This window comes from Trichomycterus rosablanca, chromosome 24 (assembly GCF_030014385.1).
Source record: "Trichomycterus rosablanca isolate fTriRos1 chromosome 24, fTriRos1.hap1, whole genome shotgun sequence".
Classification (NCBI taxonomy): domain Eukaryota; kingdom Metazoa; phylum Chordata; class Actinopteri; order Siluriformes; family Trichomycteridae; genus Trichomycterus; species Trichomycterus rosablanca.
The window spans coordinates 11,686,665-11,711,367 of record NC_086011.1 but is presented as its reverse complement, the minus strand read 5'-3'; the positions used below and the strand labels follow the sequence as shown (position 1 = coordinate 11,711,367).

Genomic DNA, 24,703 nt, shown 5'->3' with positions numbered 1-24,703 from the left:
TACTCGACTTTCGGATCTGTCAGATCTGTGTACAGTTCACACTACACAACTGGATCTCTTGTAATCGGGAGTCTTTTAAGTCATTGTGGTTTTCACACTACACGACTGATCGGCGATAAGGGGTCACACACCACCAGGAGGAATCGCAGACGAGCCTGTCTGGTCTCCCAAACTACGTTTTGTCACACGCAAAAACACACGCAAGAAGTGACGAAGGCGGCACGGTGGCTAAGTGGGTAGCACTGTCACAGCAAGAAGGTCCTGGGTTTGATCCCCAGGTGGGGCGGTCCTGGTCCTTTCTGTGTGGAGTTTGCATGTTCTCCCCATATCCGCGTGGGTTTCCTCCGGGTGCTCCGGTTTCCTCCCACCGTCCAAAGACATGCAAGTGAGGTGAATTGGAGATGCTAAATTGTCCATGACTGTGTTCGATATAACCTTGTGTGAACTGATTATGTCATGAATGTAACCAAAGTGTAAAAACATGACATTGAAATCCTAATAAACAAACTAATAAACAAACAAGAAGTGACGAGGGGTTTAATGATACCACATCGAACAGTGCACATCAACAATAAGCGAGCGATCAAAGTTGTTTGTGTGCTGATGTGTAGCGTAAAAGCAAGCAGGAAAAAGAAATGAATCCAAGTGGATTGGGCTACGCAACAAGCAGGGATTGTCTGTTCTGTAGTGAGTTGGAGGTTAATAAATATTTTTGCAGCATTGGCATTATGGTTTGGCGTGGACGATAAGATCACAAATACAGTAAAGCTTGTGTGTCGAAGTGTTCTGATAAAAACTATATTATGCCCCTGAACCACACATTTACAACTCCTCCCCCGGGTTTCCCCTCACCCCATATCTTGCGTTCTCATTGGCTGTAGTTTCACATAGCACTTGCTGCCACTCGCAACCTGCTTGCAACGCCTTTCACACTACATTGTTGAACAGTTCACTCATAGCGATTGAGAGCCAATTCTTGATCCCCGAGCGAATGCCGAGTTGCTTCTGGGCTGCCACCTCTAGCGGTGACCTGTCTTCGAGCAAAAATCACGGCAAAAATCATGTAGTGTAAACTAGGCATTAGAGATCATTTGCCAAAAGTGTTTATAGATCTTGTTATAGATTAATGTTCTTTAAGAAATGTTAATATTAATGTTAATATTTTTCTTAGATGGTTCTAATTTAGAGGAGTATATCTTTTTAATGAAATGCCTAAACCATGCTATTTATTTTCTGTGATATGTCCAAGATGTCCCCTGCCAAATTCTTTATAGCAGATATAATGGATTTTCTTTATGTTATGAATTTAAAAAATGATGCTATGGCCTTTCCGCTTGCCAGGTTTCTATATTCCCTCCACCAGCGTCTAAACACAAATTACAAAAGAATAAAAAAGAAGAACCAAAAAGAATCTATGACAAGAGACACTGAAGCTGTCTGGGAGGCTTTTGGTAACCCAAAACAAGTTAAGATCCTGAATCTGACTAGGTCATTCTAAAACATACAACATTTTCTCAGTTTTAAACCATTAGTTATTGATTTGTTTGTTTACATGTTTTGGTTTGTTGCATTATTTATACACCTTTAAACGTTAACGGTGATAAAATGCAATCCTTGCACTGTCCTCTTAAATTTCTTGATACAATGTCAAATTCTTTGCTGTTTTTTCCAAACTGTATGGGCTCTGATGCAGTAAAGCCAGAGATGAGGTTTGGTGTTGATGTCCAGTGAGTTTCCCTTTAAACTTCACTTTGTGTACTATATTTTTATATATTTGTCTAACTGATTAATGAACACCTAAGTCTTTGAAAAAGTAGCCTTTTCAAGCTTGCCTACATACAGTTGTTCACATGAAAAGATATTTTGTGTTAAGAGCATATTCAGACTTTGTTTGCCTTTATATTGAACATAGTTTCTTTATGAATTATTGGGAGCCACTGATGATGGGTGACAGGCATTTAAACCTTGACTTGACTAAATATACTCTCTCATTTTTCCAGCAAGTGAACAGCTGAATGGAGTGAATCTGTTGTGCAGTGAGAGTCCCACTGTGATTAGCATGGCAGTAAATGGAGCATATCCAGTAAGCAGATAAGACAAAAGCAAATACCCAGAAATCTCTTGCGCTCCTCTACCTATGAGCAGCTTTTTTTGTAGTTGACCCCCACACCTTGCTAGGAGCTCTCTACCTTGCTAGTCAGCCCACTCTACAACCCCCTCACACACTTACACATCCCCTTATGGCCGTCCCTGAAGAGGATACCCTGATCCTCCTCTGTAGTGTTTATGCCAAGGCAGCCCACTCTTCTGGCTCCTGCAAGGGAGAAAGCCAAGTTCTGCTGAGCAGCTGGTGAAGAGGCAGCGTGCTAACGCTTCTTTCCTTTTCGCCTCTTTCCTTCTCACTTCTTTTCTTTCTCTTTCTTTGACAAATATTTGCAGTCCAGTACTACATTCCGTGAATTTGCATTGCAAATGCTAATCAAACACAATAATCTGCGTGTGAAACTGACAAATACAATTGGAATTTAAGTGCACTTTGCATCATTGTTAAAACAAGCAATCAATATTGTTTTTTGGTATTGCTTTTTGCAAAGGATTTTTAACTATGGTGAAATCACGAAATTCCTTGCAATTATGTGTGGAGAAATATTGTTCATAAGCTGTTGGACTGTTTGTTTAAAGTGTCAAATCTCAGGCCATCCTTGCTGGTAGACAACTAAGCTTTTTGTTAATGTTTCGTATTCCTTTTGCCACAGTTATGACCATATATCCTGTTTAAGCTGGGTTTTTTTTTACGTATCACAGCATGTCTGTCTTAATTTGGTTCTGAGCCAGCTTTTTTAGAATGTGTTGCAGGCATTACATTAAAAATTAACATATATCTACGTAAGTGATATAGCTGATTAGGTCAAACATTTAAATTTTTTGTGTTGTTTTCAATTAAATGACCATCAAGGACATACAAATGATTGGTTTCAGTTCTTATTTGCATGCACCTATTTTTTGTAATTGAGTTTGTGTACTTTTTTAATCAAAATAAAAAAAATGCTGTGTTAATTATTCAAAAATCATGGTGACAATTATTATTTTGTATTGTATAACCATTATGCATATAATAAACATTTAACACATGCTTAGAGCAATACAAAATTTGTTTTGTGTAGATAAAGTTAAAAAGCACAGGGTTGGTTTTCTAACTTCAAAAAATCCTTTCCCCTCTTTAATCCCAGAAAGAGTAATATATTTACACTGCCTGGCCAAAAAAAAGGTCACCACCTGGATTTTACTAAGCAGCAAATAGGTAATGAATGGGTGATTATGTTTCAGCTGGCAACAAGTTATTTAACCCTAACTGATGCAATGAGTAGCTTCTCATTTGTTAAACAACCATGTCAAAAGACACATCCTGTGGTCTTGGAAAAGATGTTAATCTGTTTCAGAAGGGTCAGATTATTGGCATGCATCAAGCAGAGAAAACATGTAAGGAGATTGCTGAAACTACTAAAAACGGGTTAAGAACTGTCCAACGGATTATTAAAAAATGGAAGAACAGTGGGGAAACATCACCTTCGAGAAAGGAATGTGGTCGGAAAAAAATCTTGAATGATCGTGATCGGCGATCACTTAAACGTTTGGTGAAATCAAATCGTAGAAAAACTACAGTAGAACAGGGATATGTTTAATAGTGAAAGTAAGAGCATTTCCACACGCACAATGCAAAGGGAACTCAAGGGATTGGGACTAAACAGCTGTGTAGCCTTAAGAAAACCATTTGTCAGTGAGGATAACTGGCAAACACGGCTTCAATTTAGGAGCATAAAGATTGGACTCTGGAGCAATGGAAGAAGGTCATGTGGTCTGATGAGTCCAGATTTACCCTGCTTCAGAGTGATGGGTGCATCAGAGTAAGAGGAGAGGCGACTGAAGTGATGCACCCATCATGCCTAGTGCCTACCGTACAAGCCTGTGGGTGCAGTGCTATGATCTTGGGGTTGCTGCAGTTGGTCAGGTCTAGGTTCAGCAACGTTATGTGCCCAAAGAATGAGGTCAGCTTACTACCTAAATATACTGAACGACCAGGTTATTCCATCAATGGATTTTTTCTTCCCTGACGGCACGGGCATATTCCAAGATGACAATGCCAGGATTCATTTGAATTGTGAAAGAGTGGTTCAGGGAGCATGAGATATAATTTTCACACATGAATTGGCCACCACAGAGTCCAGACTTGAACCCCATTGAGAAACTTTGGGATGTGCTGGAGAAGACTTTGCGCAGTGGTCCAAATCTCCCATCATCAATACAAGATCTTGGGGAAAAATTAATGCAACTCTGGACAGAAATAAATGTTGTGACATTGCAGAAGCTTGTTGAAATTATGCCACAACGAATGAGTGCCGTAATCAAAGCTAAAGGCGGTCCAACGAGATATTAGAGTGTGTGACCTTTTTTTTTTTGGCCAGGCAGTGTATATACAGTGGTGTTCAAAAAAATTGCAGTCCAACACCATTAACCTGATAAATCAATGTTTTTAGTAGAAGTGATATTTCTACATAGCAAAAAATTTACTTGAAAGTGTAGTAGAGTAATGAAAACAAAACAAACCCAACAAATAGGACATGCATGCCGCTCATTCTGAGTAATCGAAGCATTAATTGAAAGGGGTTTGTTCAAAATAATAGCAGTGAGGAGTTCAATTGGTGAAGTCATTAATTCTGCAGAAGAACGGGTGTCAATTTTGGCCCTTATTTGAGGTAGGAGGGTGGCAAATGTTGCACATGTTGGTCATAGCGCATTTCCTTCTGAAATACTGGGTAAAATGGGTTGTTCCAGACATTGTTCTGATGACCAGCATACTTTGATTAAAAAAGTTGATTGTAGAGGGAAAAACATACAGAGAAGTGCAGCAAATATAAGCTGCTCAGCTAAAATGATCTCAAATGCCTTGAAGTGACAACTAAAACCTGAAAGACACAGAAGGAAGCGTGGAACTACTGTTCGATAGGATCGAAGAATAGCCAAAATGGCAAATACTCAGCCAGTGATCACCTCCAGAAAGATCAAGGAACATCTGAAGTTACCAGTAAGTACAGAAGATGATTAAGTCAAGCCAATTTACCAGCAAAAACCCCTTGCAAAATCCCGTTGTTAAGAAAAAGACGTGTCCTGAATGAGTTCAAATTTGCCAAGGAACACATTGACTGGTCCAAAGAGAAATGGCTCAACATTTTGTGGACTTATGAAAGCAAAATTGTTCTTTTTGGGTCTAGTGGCCATAGACAGTATGTCAGACGTCCCTCAAGCACTGAATACAAGCCAAAGCTCACTGTGAAGACAGTAAAGCATGGTGGTACAAAATGATGATATTGGGATGTTTTTCATACCATAGTGTTACACCTATGTATCACATATGAGGGATCATGGATCAATTTAAATATATCAGAATACTTGAGGAGATCATGTTGCCCTATGTCGAAGAAGAAATGTCCTTAAAATGGGTGTTTCAACATGACAGTGACCCAAAACATCTTGATTACAGACAAACAAGATAAGGTAATAGAGTGGCCAGCACAATCCCCTGACTTCAATCCCATAGAGAACTTGTGTTCTGACATCTGAAACACGTTTTTCTGAGGCAAAACCCAAAAATGCAGAAGAACTGTCTAATCATCCTGGACTGGAATACCTGTTCAGAGGTGACAGAAGTTGGTCGACTCCATGCAACACAGATCTCGGAAACAATTGTTATGCCACTAAATATTAGTTCAGTAATTTAAAGTAAAGTGAAACCTCAAACATTTTTTTCAGTTTATAGATACATTTTTTGAATTTTTGAAGAAAAAAACTGGCAGAGCTATTTTTCTGAACAGCCTAATATTCTTTTTTCTTAACTTTCTGTAAAGGATTGACACAAACTGGCTAAATTATGTTAATGTTTTGATTTAGAATTGAAAGTGTAGTATTTTCAGTGCATTTGCATTTATGGAAATAAAAGGTATTATAATGATTTTGTGCTTTATTCACTTTTTTAAAATTACTGCTATTTTTTTGAACACCACTGTGTTCATTATATATATATATATATATATATATATATATATATATATATATATATATATATATATATATATATAAATGTATTGCACAAAGTACAACAGGTATTGCACAGATTTTAAACAGGTATTGCACATGGTTCAGGTTTATACAGTATTAAATGAGTGCAGATATATTAATTAAAACCATATTAATTACTGTGATGCTGATTATAAAGTCTGACAGCAGAAGGAAGAAAGGAGCTACGGTATCTCTCCTTCGAGCAACACAGGTGGAGAAACCTGTTGCTGAAGGAGCTGCCTAGTGTCTCATACAGTGGGTGAGAGGTATTCTCCATTAAGGATGACAGCTTGGCCATCATCCTTCTTTCCCCTGCTGCACAGCCCAGTACAGAACTTGCCTTCCTGATCAGTTTATCCAATTTCTTGAGTATGAGTCATACTAAGATTAGAGATTAGTGTTGTAGAGGTGGAATATCTAAAAACACAAAACAGCTTTGCTGTAATGTGGACCTCACACAACAAGGCTGCTTTATATGAATCAGTGTTGCAGAGGGATCAGGGCCAGATGCTTGGTGCAATGCAAAAATACATTTTGACTGTCCATTGCAGGGCACAACACAGTGCCATTTACATAATTATTTAATTACACCTAGTGGCAATTTCTCTCCTGGTCTGGTGCATAATATCATTTAACCATTTAAGAAATCTGTAGGAACGGTGGACTTCCGGTGTAGGAATCTGTAGGAATCTGTAGGAATCTGTAGACTTCCGGTGGTACGCACGCTGAGACGCTAGCCTAGTAGTTTGTTTGTAGCCTTTAGCTAAATAACTTTTTATATACGTATGTTTTAAACATATAATTTATACGTTAATCTTCCGTGTGTTGTTGATTTAGTTTTATTTTGTTTATCGTAAAAAAGCGCTTGTGTTTACTAACGTAAATTCGTGCTGTGTTGGAAACTAGGAAACTTCTGCTACCGGCATCCGAACGAAGCCCGGTTTTGTTTGTTTTTGTACTTCAGCGCATAAACATCATAATTATCCAGAATTAAAACCGTTTTCGGTCCGCACGAAGCGCGTTTGTGTTTGGTTGTGTTCTGTATTTCAGCTCTTAAAACACCTCTGTTTTGTGAGGAGTTATAACCGTTTCTGTTCGTAGGAAGCGCGTTTATTTGTTTTGTACACCAGCGCATAAACACCGTTTTCCTTTAGAATTACAGCCGCTTTTGTCCGAACGAAGCACGTTTGTGTTGGTTTGGTTGGTGGTTTTTGTATTCCAGCTCATCATCGCCTGTTTCATCCGGAATTAAAGCCGTTCTTCTGTGACTACCAGCAGAAGCGCCGGTGAATCCAACATAAACATCATCTCCAACTCATCTTGTAAAGCTAAGTATATTTCTTTGTTGTTATGGCCCCAGCAGGAGCGCTGTATCCATGTTCCGAGTGTAATATGTTCAGTTATTCCTTCTCCGTGTTTAGTGATAACTTTACATGTGATAAGTGTAGATTAGTGGTTAGTCTAACGGAGAAGATCTCAGTGTTAGAAGGGCGCATTCGGGCGTTAGAACAGACTACTACTAGTGAGGGCTTAGATTCAGCTGTAGCAGTCCCGAATGCCAGCAGTTCAGGTACAGAACCCCAGACTCCGGCATTAGAGCCCTCACAGCGGGGCGACTGGGTGACGTCTCGGCGACATAGTCGTAGGGAAAAGCACCGACCATCTCAGTTGCACGTGTCCAACAGGTTTTCCCCACTCAGTGAGCCACCCGCTGAGAAGCCTGTTAATGTAAGTGCTCTGGTTATAGGAGATTCTCAGCTCCGACACGTGCGTATTGCAACCCCCATAGAGACACCAGCAACCATAGTCACCTGTATTCCGGGGGCCAGGGCGCCTGACATCAGAGCAAACCTGAAAGTGCTGGCTAATGCTAATCGTAGATTTTCGAAGATTGTTATCCACGTCGGCACTAATGATGTTCGTTTACGGCAGTCTGAGGTTACTAAGAGTAATGTTAAAGAGGTGTGTGAGTTAGCTAGGTCGATGTCTGAGGCAGTAGTGTGCTCTGGCCCCTTACCGATTCGACCCAGTGGCGAAACCTACAGCAGGTTGTTGTCGCTGAACCGCTGGATGTCTAAATGGTGCTCAGAAAACTGCATCGATTTTGTAGATAACTGGTCCACCTTTGAGGGAAGGCCTGGTCTTTTGAAGCGGGATGGTGTCCACCCCACGTGGGAGGGTGCTGCTCGCATTTCTTGCAGCATAGGTGACAGGCTTTACCACCGCGTTAGTGTAGCGGCAGATAGTGTTAAATGACTATCCAGAGCCAAGACCAGGCAGCAGACTAACAGGCCTAACCGACTGTCTGCGAGTCGCCATCGGACGTCACCCGGAATCCTTAGGTCACAAACCATTGAGACTGTGTCTGTTTACCGTGGCAGGTGTAAGCCAAAACAAAATCAAAAAGTATGTCATAATAACTTAATTAAAATTAATCTAAATGAGCATCATGAAAACCCTAGTAAAGTTAAACTAAAGTTAGGACTTCTAAACATCAGGTCACTTGCATGCAAAACAGTAATTGTAAATGAAATAATTACAGATAATTGTCTTAGTGCCCTGTGTTTAACCGAGACCTGGGCTAGACCTGATGAGTATCTAGGTTTAAATGAAGCATCTCCTCCGGGTTACAGTTATGAACATAAGCCACGTCTTAGCGGTCGTGGTGGAGGAATAGCCGCAATTTATGATAAAGACATAGGTCTTACTGTAAAATCATCTCCCATAACAAACTCGTTTGAAGTTCTTATCTCTGACATAACCAATAAATGTTCATCTGATAAAAATAGTATGTTTAAACTGGTTACTGTTTATCGACCCCCTGGTCCTTACTCAGAATTTCTTAACGAATTTGCCGATTTTCTTTCTAAATTAGTCTTATCAACTAAGAAAGCTTTAATTGTTGGTGACTTTAATATTCATTATGAGGATAAGTGTAATCCACTCAAAATTGCGTTTGATTCTATTTTAGAATCCTTAGGCATCACCCAAAATGTAACAGGACCCACTCACCGCTGTAAACATACCTTAGATTTAATACTTACTTATGGTATAAACATAGACAACCTGGAAATTATACCACAGAATGACTTAATCTCTGATCACTCCCTACTAATATATGAAGTGTCCCTGTCCAATAATATACAGCAACCAAATCGTTTTAAATGTAAGCGCACTATTACATCTGCAACTGCAGCAGCGTTCATAAACTGCCTACCAGAATTACCAAATATATCAGCATCAGAACCTAAAGAACTAGATCAGGCAACTCAAAACCTAGAGACCGTACTGCGCACAACCTTAGATAACGTAGCCCCACTCAAAACTAAACTAATTAGGGAGAAAAAACTTGCTCCTTGGTACAATGACCACACATGCGCACTTAAACAAGCAGCACGGAAATTAGAACGTAAGTGGCGTCACACTACACTGGAGGTGTATAAGATTGCTTGGAAAGATGCTCTAACTGAGTATAAACATGCACTTATAAAAGCTAAATCTTTATATTATTCATCCCTAATAGAGAAAAATAAAAACAATCCTAGATTCCTTTTTGAGACAGTGTCCAAATTAACTAAAAACGTCAATGAAACTGAATCTAATATACCGCCCGACTGTACCAGTGATGATTTTTTAAAATTCTTTAATGACAAGATAGAAAAAATACGACTTCAGAGTCAGAGTGTGTCACTTGCCAATGTTAAGTATGGACTCACTCCGAGCAGCATTGGTGATAATAGTAACGAGTTAATCCAACTAAATTCCTTTAATCCAATCTCCCAAAATGAACTAACTGTGTTGATTAAATCATCGAAGTCATCATCGTGTATACTCGATCCTGTTCCAACTCGTTTACTTAAAGATTTACTCCCAGCTATTGTAGAGCCCCTGCTTACATTAATCAATGCATCCCTTAGCCTTGGGTATGTACCTAAATTGTTTAAAAGTGCTGTTATTAAACCCCTGATTAAAAAACCTAATCTTGATCCACATGTTTTATCTAATTATAGGCCAATTTCAAACCTTCCTTTTGTCTCAAAGATATTAGAAAAAGTCGTTTCCAAACAGCTATGTTCTTATTTGAATGAAAATTGTATTCATGAAAAATTTCAATCAGGATTTAGACCCAACCATAGTACCGAAACCGCATTAATTAGAGTAGTTAACGAGTTGTTAATGTCTTCTGATAATGGATGTGTCTCTTTTCTTGTTCTATTAGATCTTAGCGCAGCGTTTGATACGGTCGATCATAACATTTTACTGGAGAGGCTAGAAAATACAGTAGGTGTTAAAGGACTCGCACTCTCTTGGTTTCAATCATATTTGACTGACCGCTCTCAATTCGTTTATGTAAATAATAAATGCTCAGAAACTACAAAAGTAAAGTGTGGTGTTCCACAGGGGTCGGTACTTGGACCGCTATTATTTACACTCTATATGCTTCCACTAGGTGAAATTATTCATAAACATGGCATAAACTTTCACTGCTATGCAGATGACACACAGCTGTATATATCAGCCAAACCAAATGATACTGACACAATCAGTAAGATAGAAGATTGTGTAAACGACATAAAAAACTGGATGTCGTGTAATTTTCTTTTACTTAATTCAGATAAAACTGAGGTTTTACTTGTTGGCTCTAAAGCTGCAAGAGACAAGTTGTCTAACCTGGTGCTAAACTTAAACACGTTCTCTGTTACTCCCAGCCCAGATGTAAAAAACTTAGGTGTCACAATAGATTCAGATCTCTCCTTTGATACACACATTAATAATATTACTAGAGTTGCTTTCTATCATTTGCGTAATATCTCTAAAATAAGAAATATACTATCTGTTAATGACGCCGAAAAACTGATCCATGCGTTTATAACTTCTCGGTTAGATTATTGTAATGCTCTTCTAACTGGATGCTCTGGTAGATCCTTAAACAAACTCCAGTTAGTTCAAAATGCAGCAGCTCGAGTGCTAACTAGAACTAAAAAATTTGATCATATCAGTCCTGTTCTATCATCTCTACACTGGCTGCCAGTTAAATTTCCGCATTGATTACAAAATACTTTTACTAACCTATAAGCGCTACATGGTCTGGCTCCACAGTATCTGAGTGACTTATTAATCTACTACAATCCAGCGCGTCCACTTCGTTCACAAGATGCAGGGTTACTTATAGTTCCTAAAATTAAAAAGACCACAGCTGGTGGAAGAGCATTTTCTTACAAAGCTCCACAACTCTGGAATAATCTTCCTGCCTCTATTCGGGATTCGGACACAGTCTCAATGTTTAAGTCTAGACTGAAAACATATTTATTTTCTCAGGCTTTTGATTAGTATAGACCCTGTTACCTGCTCGCTCTCCCTTTTAGTTATGCTGTAATAATTAGAGCTGCCGAGTCCTAAAACTCTCTGTAAAACTGTTTTACTCAACTAGCATTGTACATTATTAACTACATTCTTTGTTGTTTTACTCCAAAGGCGTTCTGATGGAAACCTGTTCACCCGCCGAGGTTAAGGATTAAAGTCGAGACTGCCGTGACAACTATGCTGCTCCTGCCGGATGTGACTGGTCTGGAGTAATTGCACCAAGAATGACAAGAAATCACTACAGGACATTATTGAAGACTACAGCGAAGAACAACTCTATTATTATTTATCTATTTATTACCAGTTATAACTTTTAGATCATTTAATTCTGTGTTCGTATGCTCTGTGTAAATCGTGTATTTATTTAAAGTATCCTCCTGGCCACCCAAGAAGGATGGGCCCTGCTGAGTCTGGTTCCTCTCAAGGTTTCTTCCTGTAATTTTCTGGGAGTTTTTCCTTGCCACGGTCGCCCTCGGCTTGCTCAACAGGGGTTTTTTGTATCTGTTGTCCTGGATTTTGTAAGTTGCTTTGAGACAATGTCTATTGTAAAAAGTGCTATATAAATAAAGTTGACTTGACTTGACTATGAATTTGACAGAAACTACTGACATTTGTAAGTGTTTGTAGTCAAAAACATATTTACTGATCTTTTGAAAGACAACCAAAGATTAGGCTCTTGAATCTTGAATATGTCCAATACTATTTGCTTGCTAGCTGTTTACATATTCTAGTATATATAGCTTTTATTAGCTAAGACAGCAAATACATGAATAACTGACAAATGTGCATATGAAAATATTCTTGAATGGATGAATATGGGTAATATTTGGGGACCCATGTTGTGCATTAGAAGGGGTTTGCTTAGCTTGTGCATGAAAGGGTTAAAAATACTTGAAGCTAAATTTAAAATGGCTTTAGGTTTTATTTCATTTTAGATTTAAATTATTTTTAATTTACTTTAATTCATTCAAACATAATATGCTGAGAAAGTTCTAGCAGGGGAGCCTCATGTGTTTCCAAAATCAGACAAGGCAATAAGGAAATAAACAAAGGAGTTGGCTGTCACAGTACTGAATGAGGGCTGGTGTAAATGTAGCAAGGAAGAGACAGGACAAAACATGTTGCACTCATGGTATTGTTTTAATGTTTGTCATTTGTGCCATTTTGCTTTTCTTTCAGAAGAAAGGAAGTAAATATATTAAAATACATTTAGTTTTGTGTGTTTTCTGTCAAATATTTTGACAACAGCTATCAGAAATGGTGTTCTGGATGCTGCTGGCACTGATCCTAGACATGAATACCTGTGTGCAAGTAAATGTGAGAGGAGGACACAACACCCCAAGGTGGCCAAGGTGACCAGTTCAATGGGTAAATTAAAGCTTAAATAATTAACATCTTAAGTCATCTGTCAGTTTGCCCTCACAAATAACTTTGAACATGGAGACAGACCAGCTTACCATTTATCATAAAATTAAGTAAAGCCTTCACACTAACAATTTAATTCTTCATCAGATAGCATTTTATTTTAGGTGCAGCAGATCCAGAATAAAGATTGGCATTGGGGCTGATGTGCAATGAATAAAGAAGTACAATTAAACAATTGGGGAGACACAATAAGTGCAATCACAATTCACAATTTAAAAAATACATTACTTACTTGTAATTTACTTGTAACTTATATGATTTTCTCCCCTTTGTAGATACTTGCTTGATGTTTAAATTTGGTCTGGGTGGCCCTAATTCTTTAGTTGCTCATTTATCCTGATTACTACGACGACTGAATGGCATTTCCCTTAATGACACAATGGAGTTGCTCCGAACTGAGGTAATGGTAGTCATGGTGACGAGATCACTACACCTGGTTACGTGTGACGCAAGCACGTAAGTGCTAGCCCTCCCGGAACCCATACAGATTGTATTGCAGTGCCTGCAGTTCGAAAAAAAAAAGTGCCTTAATATGAGAGTCTATGAGAGCAATCCGGGCGATTTTCAATCAGACTGAAATCGCCCAACAGGGGCGGTACTGTATGGAACACAACTCGACGCTGATTGGACTATGATATTCAGAGGCAAGACAGACTGTCCAGAACAGTCACAGCTAGTTTAACACTGGTTGAATGTGATAGAAAAATTTCTTCCCTTTCGCCCTTTGGTGGTGCGTCGCCTGATTGCCCGATCGCCCTAAGGCCAATACCTACAAGGTCACTGATGGAAGTATAAAGGGTGATTTTTTTTTCCATATGAGTGCAGTCCTTCTCTGCAAAACATTTTTCTACTCATAATCATTGTCTCTTTTCTCCAGGAAGCAACAATTAGAAGCGGTGACATGCTCTGGACAGGGAAAGATTCCAACTCCAGTATTTAAGTAGTTCATGAAAACGCTCTTTTTCGTGTCTAGATAAAGTGAAACAGCAGCCTGTGCAGTTACAAATTTTGGTGGGTCACAGATTTCAATGTAAGTTTTTGCAAGACAGCCCAGCAAAGTACAGAATAAATAACTCTTCAGCCTCAACAATCACACAGCCAATTACCACTCAACGCTATTTACCCCAACAAACTAAATAACCCACAAGAAAACAGAAATGTACAAAAACACTAAAGCACTTTACAACTGAGCTTAAAATGCTTTTTGAGCTTCTCTGATGCTAAAAAAAAAACATTTGGCAATGTCAGTATAAAAAATAATAGGCATGAACAAAAACACAAACACTCTACTACTAAGCATTAAATGTCTGACACAATCAAAATAGTAATAGACATGTACAAAATCACTAAAACACTTCAAGAAAGTGCTTTAATTGCTTTTGAGCTTCTCTAACGCTGAAAACGTTCAAATGCTCAATTCTCAAAACAAAAAAGGAATAAAGAAAACTAAAGCCCCCCACTAATATGTATAAACGCTTTAGGATCAAAATGCTTTTGGCAATGTCACTATTAACAAAGAAATAGGAATGTACAAAAACACTAAAACAATACAGAAGTGTGCTTAGTTTGTCTGATGCTCAAAACGCATTTGGCAATGTCAATATCAAAAGGTATTGAAATGGACAAAAACTCTCCACTAGTATGCTTAAAAAGCTTTTTGACACCACTACGCTTTTGAGCTTCTCTTAAGCTGAAAATGCATTTGGCAGTGTCAATATATAAAAAATAGACATGTACTGTACAAAAACACTAAAGCACTCTAATACCATTAAAACTCTTTTTAAGCTTCTCTGACGCTGAAAAGGCATTGGACAAATGTCAATATACACAAAGTAAGAGGAACGTTAAAGAAAACACTAAATCACTCAACAACAATGCTTAAAATGCATTTTTGAGCATCTCTGACGCTGAAAATAAAAACAATTAAAACACACCAAAACTGTGCTTAAAACGCTAATTTGAGCTTGACTTGCATGGATGCATTTTGCAATGTCACTATAAAGAAAGTAATAGGAATGTGCAAAACCCCTAAATTACTCTAGAACACTAGAACTGTGTTTAAATACTTATTTGAGCTTGTCTAATGCTCAAAATGCATTTGCAATGTCATTATAAAGAAAATATAGGAACCCTAAATTACTCCAGAACTGTGCTTAAAAACTACTGTTTGAGCTTGTCAGACATTCAAGATGCAATTTGCAAAGATGCATTTTATCAACAAAATAATAAAAATGTCCAAAAGCAAACCAATTTACTACTGTTTGAGCTTTTCTAATGCGGACAAACTTTACAGTGTACACACTTGAGTGTAATTACAATATTTCAATGTTTTATTATAAAAAGATTTAACAATCTGAACGTCAAACATTGCTTATCTTGTCTGATCTACAGTATAATAAATACGCATAAGTATAAATGCATGTGTATCAATTACACTTTAACACAAACATTAACACAACATTTTGGCATTGTAATCTCTCTCTGCCCACACAAAACAGAATAATAGCAGGCTACACACTTCAATATATTTCAAAAGTTAACTGCTTAGTTTATAGTTACAGATATTTCTTAAAAGTGTATGAACGTGTATGATTAGTTATGCCTAAAATAACGCTTTTATTTAGGAAAAATTTTTTCTTACATAGGCAGGAAAATCTATGGCAGACAAGGGTCAGAACAGCGGATTGGGCGTAACGTTATTATTACTGTTTGCTCCTTTTTCTCAACACTCGTGCTCGATTTACACTGAAGATATATTTAGTAAATAAGTACATGTCCGCGCTTGTGTTCATTTCCGGTTGAACTGATAAAAAATTTTGATTTTGAAAAATTAAAAGACTTCAGTTTCTGCTTGTTAGCTCACAGCTAACGCTAGCCAGTGTGGCTCTTCACTCGTCTCTCTGTGTTATCACCAGTGAGCACCCCACAGCCAATCAGCGAGCTCCAACCGCCTACCCCTCCCACCCCTCCCACCCCTCCCTTACTGTGGATGTGCGCATGTCCTAAAGTCTCAGTTTTCAAGGTAAACCTGAAGCAGAAATTTGGTGCTTCACATTTAAAAAATACCGTCACCATTTTTGAATACCGTCACCATTTTTAAATACTGCGGTATACGGTAATATCGTCATACCGCCCAACCCTAGTATACATACATACTACTATATATGAAACTATTTGAAAACTGTGGCACAAACTTTTGTTTGACCATGCTGGCTAGCAAGAGACAGAATCATAGATTAGTTGGGGGTGGGTTGAATAGTGTGTTATCTGCAAGCATATGCATGACAAAAGAGGACTGATAGTGCTCTAATGGTTATGTAGAAGGAGGGGATATGTCCTGAGGATCTCAGATTTTCAGTCAAGCTAGTGTTAAGTTGTCAGAGTCCAGAGTCTGTGTTGATTGTGTATATAGTTGTATGTATTTAAGTTGTCAGAGTCCAGCAAACAAACTATTGATTGAGTGTGTGGTCGTGTGTGTGTGTGCAAGTGCGTGAGTGAGTGAGTGAGTGAGTGAGTGTCTGTGCATGTGTACGAGTGTGTGTATTCTGTGTGCGTGTGTGGGTGTAAGCGTAGACGCACAGTCTAAGCGTATGTGCATCTATAAGTGAGTGTATATATACAGTATATATATATATAATGTGAATAAGTTTGTGCTAGTGTAAGAATGTGTGCAGTTAGGTGTGTGAGTGTATGTGCGTTAGTTTATGTGTGTATGTGTGTGTGTGAGTGAACATGATTGTGTGTCTGAATCTACGTGTGTTGGTGTATGTATGTCTATGTGCAAGTGTTTGTGGATTTATGTGTGTGTGAGTGTGCATGTGTTAGTGTATGTGCATGTACGTTTGCGTATGAGTGTGTGTGTGTGTGTGTATGTGAGTAATTACGTGTCACAGTCTAAGCGTGTGAGTATGTATTGTATGCATGTGAGAGTTGAGTATTAGTTCGTGTATGTGTGAGCGTGTGTATGTGTGTGTACGCATGCACAGGAGTTTGTAAGTGTGCGTGTGTGAGTGTGCATGTGCGCGAGTGTGTGTGTGTGTGGTTCTGTGTGTGTGTGATTGTGTTGGTGCGTGTGTGTATTTGTTTGTGGTGTGAGTATAATTTAGTGGTAGTGTATGTGAATACACTAAAATACAGCAGATAAAGCTCAATTAAAAATTAAATCTACATCATAACCTAAATTTACAAACGATGACAGCTGGTTCGACAAAGACTGTCAAATTTTAAGTAAAGAACTCCGTAAAATATCAAACCAAAAACACAGAGATACAATCAACAGTAAAAAAAGACATCCTTACTGTGAAACCCTCAAACAGTATAAATGTACAATCAGAACCAAAAAAGCTCAGTACAAAAACAACTAACAATCATTGAACAATCAATCAACACACATCAATTCTGGGAAAATTGGAACAAATTAAAACATAGAGAACAGGAAGAATTGGCCATTCAGGGTGGGGATATCTGGACAACCCATTTCCAATCACTCTTTAAAAATGTAGAATTAGTATCAAATTCTGAACAAAATCAAATCATGAGTAAGTTAGAGGTACTGGAACAGGCTATTAAAGACCACCAGAATCCTCTAGATTCTCTAATTACTGAGCAGGAAATCAAAGACAATATTAAGAAACTCAAATAAAAAAAATCATCCTTACCTGATGGAATCCTGAATGAAATGATTAAACACAGCAACTCCAAATTTCACCTGGCAATGTTGTCTTTAACCTAGTTCTGGGTGTAGGTTCCTTCCCTGAAGCTTGGAATCAAGGTCTCATAACACCAATTTACAAAAGTAGAGATAAATTCGACCCTAATAATTAGGGGCATCTGTGTGAACAGTAATATGGGGAAGTTATTCGGTAGTATTATTAATTCACGATTATTACACTTCCTTACCGAGCACAACGTCCTGAGTAAAAGTCAGATTGGATTTCTACCAAAGTACCGCACAACCGATCATATTTACACCCTGATCAAAAATATGAATTAGGAAATCATGAAATTGAGCACACTAAAGATTATACTTACCTCGGACTAAAAATTAGTTCAACAGGAAACTTTAACCTGATAGTAAATGAACTGAGAGAAAAAGCTCGCAAAGCCTTCTACGCCATAAAACGACAAACATTTGTAGAAATTCCAATTTGAATCTGGCTCAAAATTTTTGAATCAATAATTGAACCGAGTGAAGTGTGGGGTTCGCTTAGACACCATCAATTTACAATTGGGACAAACATCCATTAGAGACCCTGCACACAGAGTTCTGTAAAACCATCCTAAAAGTGTTATTTGGCCCTAAACAGACACTACAGTGCAGCAGATTATCTGAGCACAGTATCCGACCCTAAATTAAGAAACACCCTGACGAGGTACAGACTGAGCGCACACGACCTGGCCGTGGAGACAGGGCAACACACCCGGTCCTGGCTGCCCCGGGAGGAGAGGCTGTGCCAGCACTGCACTCTCAGTACAGTAGAGACGGAGCTGCACTTCCTCACCCAATGCACCAAATACCACCGGTATGCGGTCCCAATTCTCCCCAAATTTAACACCGTCATCCCCAACTTTAACTCTTTCCCAGACCCCGACAAACTGCCCCACCTACTGGGAGCACTCTATGCACACTGGCAGCACTCTATACACACACCTGCCACAGTGGGTGACCACTTCACACACACACACGCACGCACAAAACAAACGTTTATTACTACCTAATTACTGTAAATGTCACCATTGATATTGTTATTATTTGCACTGTTTTTATTATTATTTTATTCTATTTTTTTTTCACCTGTAACTGTTTTGTATATATTTGTTCTTTCTTATTGTTATTTTTATTGTTCTCTGTAACTGAGCTTTGGCAATACGAATGTCCTTATTTGTCATGCCAATAAAGCTTCTTTTGACTTTGAGTTTGAGATGAGTATGTGTTTGTGTGTGCGCATGTGTGAGTGTGTTTACTATATGTGTGTATTAAAGCGCGTCATTGATCTAATCTGACAATTAAAATGCTTTTTGTAATGTCACTATCAACAAATGAAAAAGAACACTAAAAAGCGTTGCTTAAAATGTTTCCTTAAGATTTTCTGTCACTGAAAATGCATTTTGTAATACTGACATCATTGAAAAAATGTGCATTGTAACTAAGACCTTACCTACAGTAATTCACAGCAGTAAAAATCACGTCACGGACCATGAAATTAGCCGTTGCCCATGAAATATGCAATTCAAAATTTAATGTTTGTGTTTAGCGTTTTCACATTTTTCATTCGCGTAGCGTATGAAATATGATGCGCAATATGCAATATGAGGCTGTCCTACCCATTATACGGCAATTAAGTTAGTGTAACAGACTTTTCTGTGGTGCCTGTTGAGCCTTAACGTTTAAAATGCATGTGCACTCCACTTGGCAATCTTTACTTGTTTGAGCTTCTATGACTCTGGAAATGTATTTGGCAATGTAAGTCTGAAAGATGGAATACAAATAATCTCAAACACCATAACACTCCTCTCTTGTGCTTTTAAGCTTGTTTGAGCCTTAACGCTTAAAATGCATGTGCAATTGTCATTATCAACGAAATTCTCTGTATGTATGAACACACTAAAACAATGCTGAACATTATTCACTTGATTTAGCTTTTGTAAAGCTGTAAATGCAACTAGCAATTTCATTACAGTTATTACAGTAACAATTCTCTACTGTGTTTCAAACGCTGGTTTAAGCTTCTGTGACGCTGAAACCGCATTTGGCAATATCATTGGCAATAAAGTTATAAAAAAAAATGAAAACATGGAAACAATCCACTACTGAGCTTTATTCGTTTGTTTAAACTTCTCATTTGCATAATAATAATAGCCAAATGCCATTTTAAACCAAGTAATAAAATTAATTTTAAAACACTAAAACATTCCACTGTTGTGCTTTAACTGTTGTGCTTGTTTGAGCTTATCTGACACTTAAAATGCATTTGGCAGTGTCAGTCTATACGAAGTAATAAGAATGTACAAAAACACAAAAACACTCAACGACTAAGCTTTTTACTCTTGACTGATAATCAGTTATGCTGAAACTGCATTTGGAAATATCACTATCAACAAAGTAATGGAGATGAATGAAAAAACTAAAATAGTCCACAACATAACTTTATTTGCTTAAGTGAGCTACTTTGGGGTTGGAAATGTATTTGGCAATGTCAATCCGAAGGACGTAAAAGAAATGTACACAAACACTAAAACTCTCCATTTCTGTGCTTTAACACTAGAAGTCCCAGAAATTTCGAGCTCCCCCCTGAAGTCCCGAAAGAGGGTCAAATGACCCTTAGTCCGAACTGACGACTCTGATGGCTCCAATTAGCATCCTTTCATTTGTAAATGTGGCCATTGCCTGAGGAATCTGCAGGGGGGAGTAGAGCTGAATTCACACTAACGTCTGTCTAATACTTGAAAAGGACTAAAAACTCACAAAGATCAGTTTCAGTTCCCTGTTCCTAAATGTTCTGTACAGAGAATTAGCCAGACATTATGTAATGGCTTTTTCCATCCAAAAGTCAGCTTTTTAAGTAGTTATAAGTCAAAAAGTTTTACCATATAAATCAATAAATTTTACCTAAAAAATCAATTTCTAACATACTCTTAACAGTTGTGAAATCAACTGGTTATATTGTACATATAGTTTGCAAAACATACAATCTGTTTCAAGTTTTCAAGTTTTTCTAAAATAATTTATTTATGTTTTTGAGTGTAATATGAGTTTATATTATGAGTGTAAGCAAAAGAATGTAAGCTGCTCCTGAGTGTGTCTGCCCACCCCCCAGCTGCATTGTTGTGCAGGGGATATGCATAAGGTTGCTAACACCTTAGCAAATTTGCATGCAGCCTTTTGTGCTGTGGGGGATAAATAGGTGACTGCTTCACCTATTTTGTTCAAAAGAAACAAAATGCAGAGAAGGCTCACCACTCAACAGGCATTGGAACTGATCCTGAGCAACACCAACCCTTGTGACTCAGATGGAGAAGACATAGTCCTTCAACCGGATTCGGACTCTGAGCTGTCTTCAGGTTAGATTTTTCAAATTACCTATTTTTATTTCCTGACTATCTTTTTTATTTAGAACCAAAACAAAATGTTAATTTGAAATTATTTATCTTGCAGATGAGGAGACTCCTCCTCTACCAAAAAAGAGAGCTCGGTTGGCGAGTGAGCCGACAGAGACCGCAAAAGATGGCACAGTGTGGCGTGAAGTACAAGTGGGGAAACGTCTCCATTTCACCCCAATAGAACCGTACCCTACAGATGGAGAGCCAAGGGCTAAGGCCAGACGAAGTGTCCGGAGTCGCCTTCAGAGCTTCCTCTGTTTTATCACTCTTGACATGCTTCGTAGCATTCAAGAATGGACTACTCAACATGCACGTCACACAGAGCAGGTGGATTGGTTCATGGATCTCCCGGAACTAATGGCATTTATTTCAGTCATTATCTTGCGGGGGGTGACCAAGGTTCCATCACTACGTGACAGCTGGTCAGCAAACCTGGCAAACCCAAGGATCATTGCAACTATGGCCCGAAACCGCTTCCAAGACATCATGCAACACCTACGCTTTGATGACATGTTCACACGCAGTGAGCGAGCGGAGACCGATAAGTTTGCTGCAATCTCCGATGTGTGGAGATCGTTTGTCACCAACTGCATCGCATCCTACAACCCTGGTCGACACATCACTATTGATGAACAGCTTTTCCCGTCAAAGACTCGCTGCTGTTTTCTGCAATACATTGCAACAAAACCAGACAAGTTTGGCATCAAGTTTTGGGTGGCTTGCGACTTGAAATCAAAGTACATCTGTAATGTCCTCCCATATCTTGGCAAGGACCCCAGTCGTCCCAGCAGGGAGAGACTGTCCGAAACTGTAGTGATGAGGCTGATGGAACCATTCATGGACAAGGGCAGAACTGTAACCACGGACAATTTCTTTACATCATTGTCACTTGCACAACGACTGCTTAGCCGGAAAACCACTATCCTCGGCACAGTCAACAAGAGTCGCCGGGAAATTCCTCAATCCACTAGACAGATGGACCGCACTGAATTCACCACTCAGGTGTTTTCAACCACTGGTGCCACACTGACAGTGTATGCACCCAAACGAAAGAAGGCCGTCTACATTCTCAGCAGCATGCACAGCGTGGTTGAGACTGAGGATACCAACAAAAGGAAGCCAAACACGGTCACACAATACAACCACACAAAGTGCGGTGTGGATGTAATGGACCAAATGGTGCGGGAGTACAGCGTGCGTGCAGGAACACGGAGATGGCCAGTCGCCGTGTTCTACAACATGATTGACATGGCAGCACTGAATGCGCATGTTCTTTATCAGGCATGCACTGGGGTGCAGGAGAGACGGGTGGACTTCCTGGTTGAGCTTGCAAAAGAGTTAGGTGACTCTCATGTGAGTGAAAAGAAGGCACGCAAGGAGAAACTCCTTCGGCAACAACCTTCCACACCCAGCCCTGGCAAAAGGGCGAAGTGTCAGGTCAACCATCGATGCACGAACAATTGTGCAACTGAGAGATGTGTTGACTGCTACAAATACACGTGTGGCAAATGTACCAGGGACATACCCAGGCAGTGCCAGGTATGTTCCGACAGTGCAGACAGACTGCTGAGTGAGTGCTGAAATGCTAGTCACACAAGAAGGACATGCCACTCACACACACACACGCAGCCCCCCACTGCAGCCTATTGTAAATATGTGTGGAATTGTTTTATTCCTTGTATTTTTTTTTATTATTTTTATAACAAAAATAAAAAGCATGGAAACAAATAACAGTTGTTCTTTTGTATATTTTTCACACTGAAATTTCAGTCCTCTTGACTTAGACACAAATGCTTCTGGTCATTACTCACAGCTGTACCTTGCTCTAAAATTTCTAATTCTCTATTTAAAATATATAAAAAATGATTCATTGTTTGTGCTTTTTTGCTCAAATAAAACTAAACTAAATACAATATGTATAGTCTTTATATTATCAAATACAATAAACTGAATAGAACTAACTAGAAACTAAATGGCTAAACTCAATGGAAAACAACAACCTCCTGTGGTGCGACAGTAATGGCCTTATTTGCAGAACAAAAGACGGTGATTATAGGATGTTAGCTAAAATCCTTCAGGTCATTCGACCCGTCTCTGGGTTCCAAAGGTAGAAATGCTAAATGACCCCTCTCTGGGACTTCTAGTGTTAAAGCTTGTTTGAGCTTTTCTGACCCTCAAAATGTATTTGGCAATTTCAATCGAAATGAACACAACCACTGTGCTTCAAGCGCTTGTTTGAGTTTTCTTACATTTGTAATGAATCTGCAACTGTATATATTAACGAAGTGCTCAGTATGTATGAACATACTAAAACACAGCTTCTATGACTCTGGTAATGCATTTGGCAATATCACTGTCAACAAAGTAATGGCGATGTATGAATACAACAAAACAGTTCCCAACATGACTTTACTCGCTTAATTGAGCTTCTTTGGCGCTGGACATGCATTTGGCATTGTCAGTCTTAAAGACGTAATACAAATATTCTCAAACACTAAAACAATGCTCATTTGTGGTTTTAACGCTTGTTTGAGCTTTAACGCTTAAAATGCAAGTGCAAGCATAATCAACGAAGTTCTTTGTATGTATAAAGACAATAAAACACTCCACTACTGAACATCATTCGCTTAATTTAGCTTTTGTGGAGCTGTAAATGCATTTAGCAATATTTTTACAGCAATTACCAAAACCAATCCTCTCCTGTGCTTTAAACGCTGGTTTGAGCTTTTCTGATGCTGAAACCGCATTTTGCAATACTAATGTCAATAAAAATATTGAATAAAATGAATACTTGAACAGTCCACTACTGAGCTTTGAACTATTCGTTTGATTAAGCTTCTCTGTCGCATAAAAATTATCTGCCAATGTCATTTTTTCTGACTCTTGAAATGAATCTGCAAGAATCTGCATAAATCTGTAAAAGCTAAAACACTCCACTTTCTAGCAATATTTGCTTGTTTGAGCTTCTATGACTCTGGTAATGAATTTGGCATTGTTAATCTATACGAAGCAAAATCAACCTAAAACACTCAACGATAAGCTTTATACGCTCGTCTGAGCGTTTCTGACTCTGAATCTGCATTTGGCATTGTCAGTCTGAAGGACGTAATAGAAACGTACACAAACACTAAAACACTCCGCTCTTGTGCCTTTAACGCCTGTTTGTTTTTCTCCAATGCTTAAAATGCACGTACAGGCGTCATTAACAACGAAGTTCTCTGTATGTATGAACACACTAAAACATTCCACTACTGAACATTATTCACTTGATTAAGCTTTTATGACGCTGGAAATGCATTTGGCAATGCCATTACAGGTAAAAGCACTAAAACACTGCTCTAATGTGCTTTAAACGCTCGCTAGCTTCCAGTGGCGGCTCCTGCCAAATCTCTCAGGGGGGGGCAATTGTTGCGATGATGGCCAAGGTGAACCGTTCAAAAATTGAATAAATTAAAATAAATTAAAGCTTAAATAAATAAAATCTTAAGTCATCTGTTAGTTAGTTCAAATAACTTTGAACATGGAGAGAGACCAGCTTTACCATTAATCATAAAATTAAGTAAAGCCTTCACACTAACAATTTAATTCAGTCTTCATCAGATAGCGTTTTATTTTAGGTGCAGCAGATCCAGAATAAAGATTGGCATCGGGGCTGATGTGCAATGAATAAAGAAGTACAATTAAACAATTGGGGAGATAC

General features: G+C 38.6%; 1 protein-coding gene across 1 annotated transcript; it reads left to right on the top strand.

The window, feature by feature from the left end:
- The first annotated feature begins 20,680 nt into the window (after positions 1-20,680).
- Positions 20,681-22,734, top strand: LOC134301840 (uncharacterized). Its single transcript, XM_062986738.1, has 2 exons — positions 20,681-20,964; positions 21,059-22,734. Exons 1-2 carry the CDS (start codon positions 20,844-20,846, stop codon positions 22,582-22,584), a joined length of 1,647 nt encoding a protein of 548 aa, XP_062842808.1. The 5' UTR covers positions 20,681-20,843; the 3' UTR covers positions 22,585-22,734.
- Positions 22,735-24,703: the final 1,969 nt, after the last annotated feature.

Bases quoted from the DNA above. Each gene is read 5' to 3' on its own strand.
- LOC134301840 (XM_062986738.1), top strand. From the start codon at position 20,844: ATGCAGAGAAGGCTCACCACTCAACAGGCATTGGAACTGATCCTGAGC. The intron at 20,965-21,058 runs GTTAGATTTTTC...TTTATCTTGCAG, and splicing joins GGACTCTGAGCTGTCTTCAG to ATGAGGAGACTCCTCCTCTA.